This window comes from Globicephala melas, chromosome 3 (assembly GCF_963455315.2).
Source record: "Globicephala melas chromosome 3, mGloMel1.2, whole genome shotgun sequence".
NCBI classification, from domain to species: Eukaryota; Metazoa; Chordata; class Mammalia; order Artiodactyla; family Delphinidae; genus Globicephala; species Globicephala melas.
Genome location: NC_083316.1, coordinates 126,723,742 through 126,736,147, shown reverse-complemented (window position 1 = coordinate 126,736,147; position 12,406 = coordinate 126,723,742). Strand labels below are relative to the sequence as shown.

The window sequence follows — 12,406 nt, the reverse complement described above, 5'->3', positions numbered from 1 at the left end:
ACCCTGGGCAAGTTACTGAATATCTGTGCCTTACTTCCCTTACCTATAAATTAAGGATTTTAATTCTACCTCGCATGACTGTTGTGAGGGTACAAAAAATAAATACACAAAAAGCACTTAGCACCTGGTAACTTCCTTAGTGTTATCATTGTGATTACTTACATGAGTCTCTATCCCGACTTCCCTGGTGGTCCAGTGGTAAAGATGCCACGCTTCCACTGCAGGGGACACGGGTTCGATCCCTGGTCAGGGAACTGAGATCCTTCATGCCTCAGCACAGCGAACAGACAAACAAACAAAACAAACCTCTATCCAGGAGGAAGGGGAGGCCCAGAAAGGGGGAGGGGTTCACCCCAGGTCAACTTGATGAGCTTGTGGCAGAGCTGGGAATAGGATGCATGCTCCTTCTGCTACCCATGCCTGGGTTCCTGGAACTTGTCCAAAGCTCTGGGGCACTGTCTGACTTGATAGAGATTTGGCGCTGAGCTTAAGGGAGCCCTGAGGTCAGAACATCGCTTCCACAGCAGTCCTGACCAATGCATTTAGGTCTGGGCTGCAGCCATACCTGCTGCTGCTGGGTGGGTTGGGGAGGGGTGATCTTCCCCCCTTCCTCTGAGTCAAAGCTCACCTCCCACCTCCGGGGCTTCTCTTGGGGCCAGTCTTCCAGGAGTTCGTCAAGATGACCAACTATGACGTGGAGCACACCATCAAGAAGGGGATGTCCGGGGATGTCCGAGATGTGTTTGTGGCCATTGGTAACTGGTGGGGACCAAGGGAAGGGGCTGGGGGGCACAGGGAACATGGCCAGATTCACTGGATGAGTGTGGCCTCTATAGTTTCCTAAGCTACTAGTACTGGAAAATAAGCACTGCCACTCCTTGGGCTCTGCCTGTGTGTGATTGGCAGGATAACACAAGAACGTGTTCTGGGTTGCAGGGCAGGGTGAGGAAACAGTGCTCTCTGGGGAGGTGGCTGGGAGGGTGATGGCCAGGCTGGGTAGGGGGTGCAGTGTCCTGCAGGACTTGGGTGTGTACGCGCGCGCACACACACACACACACACACACACACACACACACACTTACCTTTCCCTCCTCCCAGCACCTGGATCTCTTTGATTACTCTCTTATTGTGTAATTTGAGTTCTTACCTTTGAAGAAGTCTTTCCCCTTTTGGATCTCAATTTCTCCATGTGTATAAACGGATGAGTAGATATGAGCAAAAGTCAAACTTGTTTTTCTTAGTATTAGTGATTAGCAGCGTCTCATTTATGACTACAAAATGCATTGTATTGACGCACATTTTTTTTTTCATCCTACCTGGAGGTGTCAGTGGAAGGTTTTCACATAATTGCCTTCAATTACAGGATGCATCTTGATTTCAGGGACTTCAACTTCGAGGAAAAGGTGTTTTAGAACAGATGGAGCAGAGGTGTTATTGTTGTGATGTTATCATCTAACTTTCAATGGGTCTTTACCACCTGGGAACGATACCTAGGAGGCAGAATAGCATAGCACATCCACTGGCAAGTCACAGAAACCCCGTGCCTCAGTTTTCCTCCTCTGTAAAGTGGATGTGATCATAGTACACAGATTTAAATGAGTTAATTATACAACACTTAAAAGCATTGCCCCCTGGCACATAGAATGCACTGGATGAATGTTAGCTTCTATTATTATTTCCTGCCAGGCACTGTGTGAAGCCAGTTGCACACAGCTTTGGTTGAATCCTTACGAGGTGCTTTTATCTGCTTATTTTACAAAGTGGGACACTGAGGTTCAGAAAGGTTACATGTCACTGGTGGAGGCAGGACTCACACCAGGGGCCGCCCGAGCCCAAAGCTCACGCTAGGATTAATCACCAGAGTAATTGGTCTATGGAGACACGTCTAGACCTCTTTTTCCTCGTGTTTCTCCCTCTGTCCTCTCTCCTCCCACCTAGACCATGTGTATGCGCGTGTGCACGAGTGTGCGTACCGACACACCACTCCACCTCACTCCATCCCACGGCAGGCCCCGGGGTCCTCTGAGGCAGGTGGCGGGCTTCAGGTTCTGGGGAAGGTTTTCGGGGACGGTTGCAGAGGACGGAAGTTCCTGCCCAGTCTGCTCCTTAACCACACTGACTGAGCCCCAGGCTCCGAGTCAGGGCAGGCTCCTAGGGGGAGGTGATGGGCCTGGGGATGTGGATTCGGGAGGTAAAGTAGTGGAAGGCAGACAGCAGACTTCTCCTTACCAGGAGGACAGAGGCACAAAGGAATTCACAGAATGTTCAGAGAATGGGCAACAGAGGCAATGAGAGAGCAGAGGCAGGCAGGAGCTTTGATTTTCAGGCCAAGGAGCTTAGGGTTTGTCTGGGAGGTGGTAGGGAGCTACATAAGGACCTGGGAAGGTGGGTATGTAATGTGATCTTTCCCACAGTTCCCGAGCCTGCTGCAGGGGAGGGTACAGGCCTGTCTCCTGCATGACTGTGCCCTTGGGATGCACAGCTCCAGTCTCTCACCCCCTGCCTTCCTGATAGAGATACTTTTATATCCAGAGTCATTCTGGCTTTCTGGTCCTGGCGTCTGATTCCTCCTCCTTAAGCTATCTGAGACACCCTCCCGCCCCCGTGAGCTCTGGAGCCTTGAAATCCAGCAGCTGCTGAGGACTAGAGACCCCCAGGCCTTGCGAAAGTGTGGGAGGTTGCTAGGCAGGCAGTATCTGGGGTAGGGATGGGGGCTGCCAATGGGGAAGAGTGGGCAACGCTCAGCCCTAGAGATTGGCACCGTGCCCTAAATTATACTGACAGACGTTCTTTGGCATATTTCAATCAGTAGTTCTCAAACATTAGGCTGCACCAGAATGGAGTGACCAACCATCTGGGTTTGTGCTAAAACCAGGAATGTCCCAGGAAAAGTGGGATGAGTTGGCCACCCACCGTCCGAGTTGCAGATTCAGCACATCTCGGGTGGGGCATGAGAATGTGCATTTCTACCAAGCTCCCAGATGATGCGGATGCCTTCCAGGAACTATACTTTGAGAACTTCTGCTTGAAATATTTCTTGAATCTGGGTCTCTAGGGTAGAGCCCAAAACCTGAGTTTTAAACAAGTTCTTCTTTGATTCTGATGCCCTTACCAGTTTGAGGCCCTGTACCTTGGGTTCACGAGTGGTTTCTTCCCTTTGAGTCCTCTACTAGCCTTAGTTAGCTGCAAGCACCTTAGCAGGAAGCGAGTTGCAACCCAGTGAGAGCCAGGTGTAGGGATGAGACAGAGGAGGCAGCGTCAGGAAGAGGGAGTGAAAGTGTCAGGCCCTGGATATGACCCTGGCGTTGGCAACGATCCTGGGCCCAGGTTGCGGATAGAGGAGATGCTACTTCTCTAGCAGCAGTAGCAGCCCATGGTCTGGGCACATCTCCTCTGACCAAGTTCCCTGCATCTCTTTCCTCTTCCTACCAGTTCAAAGTGTCAAGAATAAGCCTCTCTTCTTTGCCGACAAACTTTACAAATCTATGAAGGTAAGAAAACTTGTCTGTTCGTTTCCCTTCGAGCACTTCTGCCCCCACAAACACAGATGTGCGCCATCCCCTGGATCAGGAATTGTGTTTGTTTCCGCCCATTTGATAGGTATCGGCATCTGCCTCGTGCCTGGTTCTAGGAGAGTAGTCCTCAACCAGGGTTTACGTTGCCCCCCGGGCAACATGTGACAATGTTCAGACTCATTTTGGTTGTCACAACTTGGGGAGTGTTGCTTTTTGCATCTGGTGGGTAGAGAGCAGGGACGCTGCTGAACATCCTACAACGTACAGGACAGATCCCTGCAACAAAGAACGATCTGATCCCAGGCGCCAAGGTTGAGAAACTTACTCTGGGGACTCAGGGCTGAAAAGGACAGTCTCTGCCCCTTGGAGCTCACATTCTAGCAGATGACACAGTGTCTCCTATGACCAACGATCACGAAAGGAAGCAAGTGCTCAGCTCTGGGACTAGCCCTGGCTTCCTGAAAACCCAAGCCACTCTGGCCATCCTCTCAGCCCAGCAAGTGGAGTCTCAGCTGCTGACAGAGCCTGCGCAGGCAGTCTGGTGGGAGTGAGCCTGAGAGCCCTGTCAGCCTGCTGTCCACAAACGTGACAGCCGTCTCTTGAGCCCCCGCCGTGTGCCGGCTCTGATTCCTCAGCTGGTGTTCAGAGCTCCTTGGGGAGCAGAGGTGGGCCTTGGCTGCCCATGTAGTCCGTGTCCTGTGTCTGCTCCTTGGGCCCTGTATTAGTTTCCCAGGGCTGCTGTCCCAAATTCAATGACAACAGAAATGTATTCTTTAACGATTCTAGAGGCCAGAAGTCCAAAATGAAGGTGTTGGTAGGACTGGTTCCTTTTGGAGGCCTTGAGGGGGAAACTCTCCCATGCCTTTCTCCTAGCTTCGGGTGGGCGTCTGGAATCCTGGTGTTTCCTGACTTAAGCATGAGTCCCTGCAGTCTCTGCCTTTATCTGTGTGTATGTCCATGTGTCCTCTTCCTGTAAGGACACCAGTCATTGGATCTAGGGCTCACCCAAATGCAGTATAACCTCAACTGATTACATGTGCTAAGACCCTATATCCATATTAGATAACCTTGTAAGGTTCTAGGTGGACATGAATTTGGGGGGCACACTATTCAACTCATACAGGCTGTTCTTGCCTCTGTCTGGCCAGTCCTGGCACAGGGGAGTTTGAGTCAGGACTGTTTGTGGAAGAGGGAGGCAGGATGTCCCATCCTGGTTTTGGAGGGAAAAGGGAGAGAGGCAGAGGGACACCCATGAGTTCCTGCCTGACCTAACCCCATTTCTCCTCCTGCCCTGTGTTTCTCCCTGTCGCCTGGCTCCACCAGGGTGCTGGCACAGAGGAGAAGACCCTCACCAGGATCATGGTCTCCCGGAGTGAGATCGACCTGCTCAACATCCGGCGGGAGTTCATTGAGAAATATGACAAGTCTCTCCACCAAGCCATTGAGGTGAGGGGCGGGGTGAGAGGTCAGTGGGGGAGCGGTGAGTGTCAGATGCTTGAACATAGATTAGAAGTCCTTTTTATTCCCAGAATGTTACCTCTTAGAACAGCCAAGACGTTGCTAAATGAGAGGAGACCTGCCTCACTCTTTATACCAAAATAGATTTCAGATGGATGGATCAAAGGCTTATAAAGATTTCCAAATAAAACAAGAGTCTTGGGTCTTCCCTGGTGGCGCGGTGGTTGAGAATCCGCCTGCCAATGCAGGGGACACGGGTTCGTGCCCCGGTCAGGGAAGATCCCACATGCCGGGGAGCGGCTGGGCCCGTGAGTCATGGCCACTGAGCCTGCGCGTCCGGAGCCTGTGCTCCGCAATGGGAGAGGCCACAACAGTGAGAGGCCCACGTACCGCAAAAAAAAGAGCCTTTTTTTTTTGGCTTTTTAAAAGCAATTTTATTGAAGTGTAATTTAAGTATCATAAATTTTATGAAATTTACTCGTTTAAGGGCATCAGTAATTTTTAGTAAAGTTAATGAGTTGTACAGCCTTCACCACAATCCAGTGTTAGAACATTTTCATCATCCCACTGATGTCCCTTGTACCTGTTTACCTATTTCCACCCCCAGCCCTAGGCAACCTACAAGTGACTTTCTGTCTCTATGGATTTGCCTTTTCTGATTATCTCATGTAAGTGGAATCATGTAATATGTGATTTTTTGCATCTGACTTTTTTCATTTATGAAGCCCATTTCTTTGATTTTGGGGACTGACCAAAATCTTAAAGTTTGATGCTATACTTGGTTGACAAGACCATGAGGAAGCTCACAGGCAGTCTCATACAGACTTGGTGTAAATGTAACTTGGTAGCAAATCTTCATTATTTTTTTCTTCCAGTTTTATTGAGATATAATTGACATATAGCATTATATAAGTTTAAGGTGTACAGCATGATGATTTGACTTAGATACATCATGGAGTGCTTATCACAATAACTTTAGTGAACATCCATCATCTTGTATAGATGCAAAATTAAAGAAATAGTAAATTTTTTTGTGTGTGTGATGAGAACTCTTAGGATTTACTCTCTTAACTTTTATATGTAACATACAGCAGTGTTAATTATATTTATCATGTTGTACATTACATTCCTAATACTTATTTGTCTTATAGTTTGTGCCTTTTGACCGCCTTCATCCAGTTGCCCCTCCCCCACCCCCTACCTCTGGTAAACACAAATCTGATCTCTGTTTCTATGAGTTTGTTTGTATGTTTGTTTGTTTTTGAAGTATAATTGACCTACAGCACTAGGTTAGTTCCTGTTATACAACATAGTGATTTTTTTCTGTGCATTTCAGAATGATCACCATGATAAGTCTAGTTACAACGTGTCACCATACAAAGATAGTAGTTGTTGACTATACTCCCCACGCTGTACATTTCATACCCATGACCCACTTATTTTGCAACTGGAAGCTTGTGCCTCTACTCTCCCTCACCTTTTTCTTTCCTCCCCCTACCAGCTCTCCTCTGGCAACCACCTATTTGCTCTCTGTATCTATGACTCTGTTTCTTTTTTTCTTATGTTTGTTCATTTATTTTGTTTGTTAGATTCCGAGTATAAGTGAAACCATACAGCATTTCTCTTTCTTACTTATTTCACTTAGCATATGTTCTAAGTGAACATATGGCAAAGATTTCATTTTTTATGGCTGAGTAATATTCCATTGTATGTATATACCACATCTTCTTTATCCATTCATCAATTGATGGGCACTTGGGTTGCTTCCATATCTTAGCTATTGTGAATAATGCTGCTCTGAACATAGGAATGCATATATCTTTTCTAATTAATATTTTTGTTTTCTTTGGATAAATACCCAGGATTGAAATTGCTGAGTCATACGGTAGTTCTATTTTCAATTTTTTTTTTCACATGACAATTAAAAATATGGTGACTTTATTTCTATCTTCTTACAGTCCCCAGTATCACATCTGGTAAGAATCTTCATATCTGTAACACAAAAATATCTCAAGAAAGCATGTTACAAGACAGTATATATAAGCAACAGTTTGGCAGAATTCTAGTTCATGTCCCCCACCCCCAAAAAAATTTTTTTAATTCAAAAATGACAGTTAACTTTATCTAACATATGTTCTACTTACTACTTAAAATACCATGCTCTAGTTAAATAATTCATCAACAACACTGTATACAAATAAAATATTACACAGAATATATTTAAGAAAATGTTTTGGTATTTGATCTGAACAATAAATAAAAACACAGGCACTTCTACACTGAGACAGGAAAGCAGTCACTACTCAGGATAATAATTTTGTATAAGCAACACGTAACCATATGGCAAGAATAGAATTCTGCAGTTTTAAACTGACAAACCACTGATAAAAAGGTCTGCCACTTCAGTCTTTTCACTTAAAGTTCAAAAGTTACATATGCTTTCCTGGTTCACAATGAAAAATCAAAAACACAATATGGTTGTCAGGGTCAATTCAGTCTTCAGTTTGAAGATTATGGAATCATACTCATTATTTTCAAATACTGAAAAAGAGAGAACTATCACACCACCACCCAGCAAACCAAATACAAGATAGTTAAGCTTCCTCCTTATTATGACCATAAGACCATAACAAGATAAACTGGATGAATGTCACACAGTGATTCCCATTTTGCAAAACTGGTTGATTAGATTAACACAAGGAAATGTTGCGGTGGCAGGAAATTTTGAAAGAAGTCAAATTTTTCTAGACAATTTTTAAAAATTCATCCAAATTTCATGAAAATGTTATTCCACTCCACAGAAAGCACTGAGTCATATATAACAATGTCTTTGTAGCCTATACGTTTATGAATACCTAAATCACAGAGAGTTCACTCATTATAATGGGAAATAGGGTTATCATCATATGAGAGCAAAACAAAAATAAAACAAAGATAACACGATCAAATTCCAGAAACATGATTTCAGATGACAAGGGGGACAAGTTAGAAAACAATGACCACTAGCCAGCAGGAAGGGTCAGAACCATTCGTCCTGTCATATCCTACATAAACATTAGTGTCTTCTGCTTTCCCTCTTCAGAAAATACTATACTGAAAGGTTTAGAGACCCTCATATGGATACTACTCATAAAGGCAATTTTGATGGTTTTACATAGAAATTACCTCTAATGTGAGAGAACATCACATGGGAACTATTCGAGATACATCTTTCTATGCAAAATTTAGTTTGTACATAATTTAACAACTTAAATAAGCATTTTGCAACCGAGACCAAATATCAATCATCTCTTGAGGTTTTCTACTATGTACCAACATCAAACCTACTTAGGAACGAATGGTATTCCTGTTTTACTCTTCTATATCAAATGTCCTGAAGCCTTTGTGTTTCTCTGGAATGAGGCCAAGTTTCTGAAGGCACATTCCAGTATAAACAGCATCGATGGGGTAGAGAAGGACCTAGCCAGTTACATTGTATAGCCTCAGAGCCAGGTGGCTAGAGTAGAGGAATCCCTCTCCCCCTGCATAAGGTGGGTAGACGCCAGTGTAAAGAACTTCCAGGACGTAGTACTTCAGTTTCTTATCCTGACGGGGTCCAGCATTGGGAATCACATCACCTATAAACAAATCTTTGGCTTTGTTCTTGGATAAGCTATTCAAGTGATTCAGGATGTGACGGGTGTTCACAAAAACATCATCATCGCCCTTGAACACGAACTCAGCATTTGGGCAGGAAGTGCTCACCCACCTGAGAAGGAGTACTTCTTTCAGAGATAAATTGAAGAAGGTGTCTCTGTAGTTCCACATAAGAATGCCTTGGTGCTTCTCACTCTCGAATTTCAGCACATCTGAAAGGTCAGGATGGTTGTCCCCTGCAGGGGTCTGGCCCAGTAAGAAGACTCGCACCACTGTTTGGTTCCCCACATTGGTTTCTTTGCCCCAAGATTCCCAAATCGCTTGCCTTCTATCGAAATGTGAAGTAAGGGACTTAATCGCCAGCAATAAGAAGGGCTGCTTTGCGTACTTACCTGGTTGATCTATAAGCAGTGAATAATTTCAACATCTCAAATACAACAGAAAGTCTTTAAATCTGTCTGGCAAACTGTCGAAACCTGAAACTACTGACGTGACCCTCAGGTTAGGTTCACCATAATTCAGATGGCTTATGTTGGAAAATCCTTACGCTTCCCCTGTCTGGTTGGCTAACATGTTCAAAATGGGATTGTACCTCCTGTTCAGCTTTTCTTGTTCCCTGTTCCAATATGCCTTGGGAGGGTCAGATATCTTCCAGAGCTTTTCTTTGGGTATTATTACTTCCCCTCCCCATTTTTTTCTTGGCTACTGCTTTTGGAGACTGCCACAATCAAATAAATGAAGACATTTACCATCATACAGAACTGGTTAAATAAATTACAGTGTATCCATATGACAGAGTACAGTACAGCCATGAAAAAGCATGAGGAGGTTCTATGTGCTGATTTGGGATCTTCTCTAAGTCAAAAATTATGGCCCAGAATAGTATGAATGCTCTGCAGAAAAGGGACATTATACATATATACATATTTGTATATGCATATGGAAAAGCATTGCTAGAAGATCACACAAGTAAATACAACAGTGGCTGCCTCTTGATTTAGGAAGTTAGGGTTTGGGGTAGGAGGGAGACTTATTGTATAATCCTTTGATTTGAATTGTTTACAACAATGATTTTTTTTTAAGAGGAAAGTTCCTCTTTTTTTATATATAACTTTATTTATTTACTTATTTTGGCTGCGTTGGGTCTTTGTTGCTGCCCTTGGGCTTTCTCTAGTTGTGGCAAACGGGGGCTACTCTTCGTTGTGGTGTGGTGGCTTCTCTTGTGGAGCACGGGCTCCAGGCACACAGGCTTTAGTAGTTGTGGCACGTGGGTTCAGTAGTTGTGGCTCGCAGGCTCTAGAGTGCAGGCTCAGTTGTTGTGGCCACGGGCTTTGTTGCTCCGTGGCATGCGGGATCTTCCCGGACCAGGGCTCGAACCCGTGTCCCATGCATTGGCAGGTGGATTCTTAACCACTGCGCCACCAGGGAAGTCCTAATATATTACTTTTAATCATATATCAAAAATTACAGAAACAAAAAATATAAAAATGACAGGAACCCTCTAAAAGGAGGGAGAAAGTCTGCTCCCTCCCCCCCATAGCCCTGTCGTATGCCAGACAATACAACATAAATCCAATGATGGTCACATAAATTCTTGCAAGGGCCTGTTACCCAGTAAGTGCTCAATAATGTTTGTTCAAATAAGGAATTCCGTAACACAGGGATCCCCAATCCTGGGCCGCGGAACAGTACCGGTCCGCGGGCTCTTAGGAACCGGGCCACACAGCAGGAGGTGAGTGGTGGGCGAGCAAGTGAAACTTCACCTGTCACTCCCCATCGCTCGCATTCCCGCTGAACCATCCCCCTCCCCTCACCCCCCACCATGGTTCGTGGGAAAATTGTCTTCCACGAAACTGGTCCCCGGTGCCAAAAAGTTTGGGGACCACTGCTGTAACACTTGTGTTAATGGCCGTGGGGGGAGGGTTAGCAGGGTGCAAGGCAGCCATGGGAGGAGACAAGAATAGAGGCAGGAACGCTTCACAGAGGAGGGGGCATCTGACGGCAGACAGGATTTGGGGGCAGTGTGGAGGGCGTGCTGGGTGGAGCAATGGTAGGTATGTAGGTAGTAAGATGACCAAGATGCTCCCGGAAGGAAGCGGGGAGGTGAAGCCACAGAGCTTCATGAGGGTCAGACCACACAAGACCTTGAAGCCAGGCCTAGAGCTTGGACATTTTCCTGAGGTTGATGGGGAGCCACGGAAGGGACATGGTCACATTTACGTACTAGGGAGACATCCAGGCTGCCAGCGGCTGGGAGGAGGGGGCCTTGAGGTCATCAAGATTGTTTCACTCACTCTGCTCTCCCTCTGTCCCTGCCAGGGCGACACCTCCGGTCACTTCCTGAAGGCCTTGCTGGCTCTCTGTGGAGGCAAGGATTAGGACCGCTGGCGTTGGCGGGCACCTCTGCTAAGAAGTGGTCATCCCCCCGCCACGACCCAGCCTGATGCTCCAGCTTCAGAGACTAAAGAAGGGACAGGGGTGGGGGGAGGGGCCAGGGTGGGCTCTTGTCTTCAACTGGGGTTTAGGAAAAGCTCCCACTCCCACTAGCCAGTAAGGGCGCGGCACGGTCACTCCTACTCACGTCTGAGTGGCTGAAGAACCGTAGCCATTGATCCCGTCCACCTCCTCTCCCCATCTTCCTCCTCCTGCCTTCCCAGCTTCCGTCCGTTGTCACAGTCCCTGCCCTGGTTTGGGCTCTGTCGAAGCCAAAAACATTCTGAGGCTCTGAATGTGAAGCGAGTGATGTGTGTGCTTTGCATGGTGGGGTGTGGTGGCAGGTGCCAGTTCTGGGGGCGGTGGGCGAGGAAGAAATATCTTCGGGCCAACTGACAATCCTCCCACCGTTTTACCACCGCCTCTGTCCCGGTTATTGTGCTAGACCACTGAACCAGGAGTCCAAATACCTGTGTTCAAATTTGTATCCGCCACACACTTGCCTCATGACCTTGCACCAGTCTCTTTCCCTCCCTGAGTCTCCTTGCTCTTGGCTACAAAATGAGAGAGTTCAACAAAAAGATCTTGGCTTTCTAACATTGACATTCTAGGATGTGCCTCCAAATCATTCCCTTTCCATTTCTTCTCTCTTTAAATAAAAAGAGACATACAGACACATAAATACATTTCCAAGAGGGATCTGTGGTTTTGACCTAGAACCTGCAAGCCCAGATTGTTGCCATTAGAGCTGAGGTGTTAACCTGCCCAGGAGTGACTTTCTATCTTCCCATCCCTTCCTGGGAATCCCAAATGAGGGTCTGAGCTCAGGTCAGCCTGGGAAGGCTGGCGCAGCCGGGTCTGGGTCTCGGGTCCGCTCTCCTCCCTCTGCTACCAGAATGTTTCTCTGTGCACGCTTCATCCATGACATCCGAGCCCAGACTTCCTCTTTTGAACTCTCCAGGGGCACCAGATGTGATCGTGATCTGGGGAGGCCTGTGGAGAGCTTCCAGTTTGTGAAGATCAGTGGTCAACGGGAGGTCAGCTGCACTTTCTCCATCTCCCTTCCCCCAGCTCTGCTTCTGCTCTGGGACTCAGATCTAAAGTTATCTAGCGACCACGGACTTACGGTTATCCAGTGACCATGGCATGTGGGTGCCTACTGGCTGGAGGGCTCTGCTCCCTGGCCCGGCTGACCTGCCCTCTCCTGCAGTTCAGCATGTGTTTGTTGTAGCTGCTGAGGAGGGAATGGTGTGGGGACATTGGGAAATGTCTGGTCTTTTTTCTTTTCTTTTTTTCTTATTTATTTATGTTTTTGGCTGCTTTGTGCATGGCATGTGGGATCTTAGTTCCCCGACCAGGAATCA

At 46.6% G+C, this 12,406-nt stretch overlaps 1 protein-coding gene and 1 pseudogene across 3 annotated transcripts in view; one reads left to right on the top strand and one right to left on the bottom strand.

Annotated features, from left to right (window-relative positions):
* Window positions 1-11,338, top strand: part of ANXA6 (annexin A6) — a 51,736-nt gene extending 40,398 nt beyond the window's left edge. For all 3 annotated transcript variants that reach the window (XM_060296489.1, XM_060296487.1, XM_060296488.2), the window contains 4 exons: window positions 660-755; window positions 3,433-3,491; window positions 4,839-4,961; window positions 10,929-11,338. In XM_060296489.1, coding sequence (XP_060152472.1) covers window positions 660-755; window positions 3,433-3,491; window positions 4,839-4,961; window positions 10,929-10,988 — 338 coding nt within the window. In that variant the 3' untranslated portion in view covers window positions 10,989-11,338. The remainder of the gene's footprint in view (window positions 1-659; window positions 756-3,432; window positions 3,492-4,838; window positions 4,962-10,928) is intronic.
* Window positions 7,931-9,364, bottom strand: LOC115840782 (N-acetyllactosaminide beta-1,3-N-acetylglucosaminyltransferase 2-like; annotated as a pseudogene).
* Window positions 11,339-12,406: the final 1,068 nt, after the last annotated feature.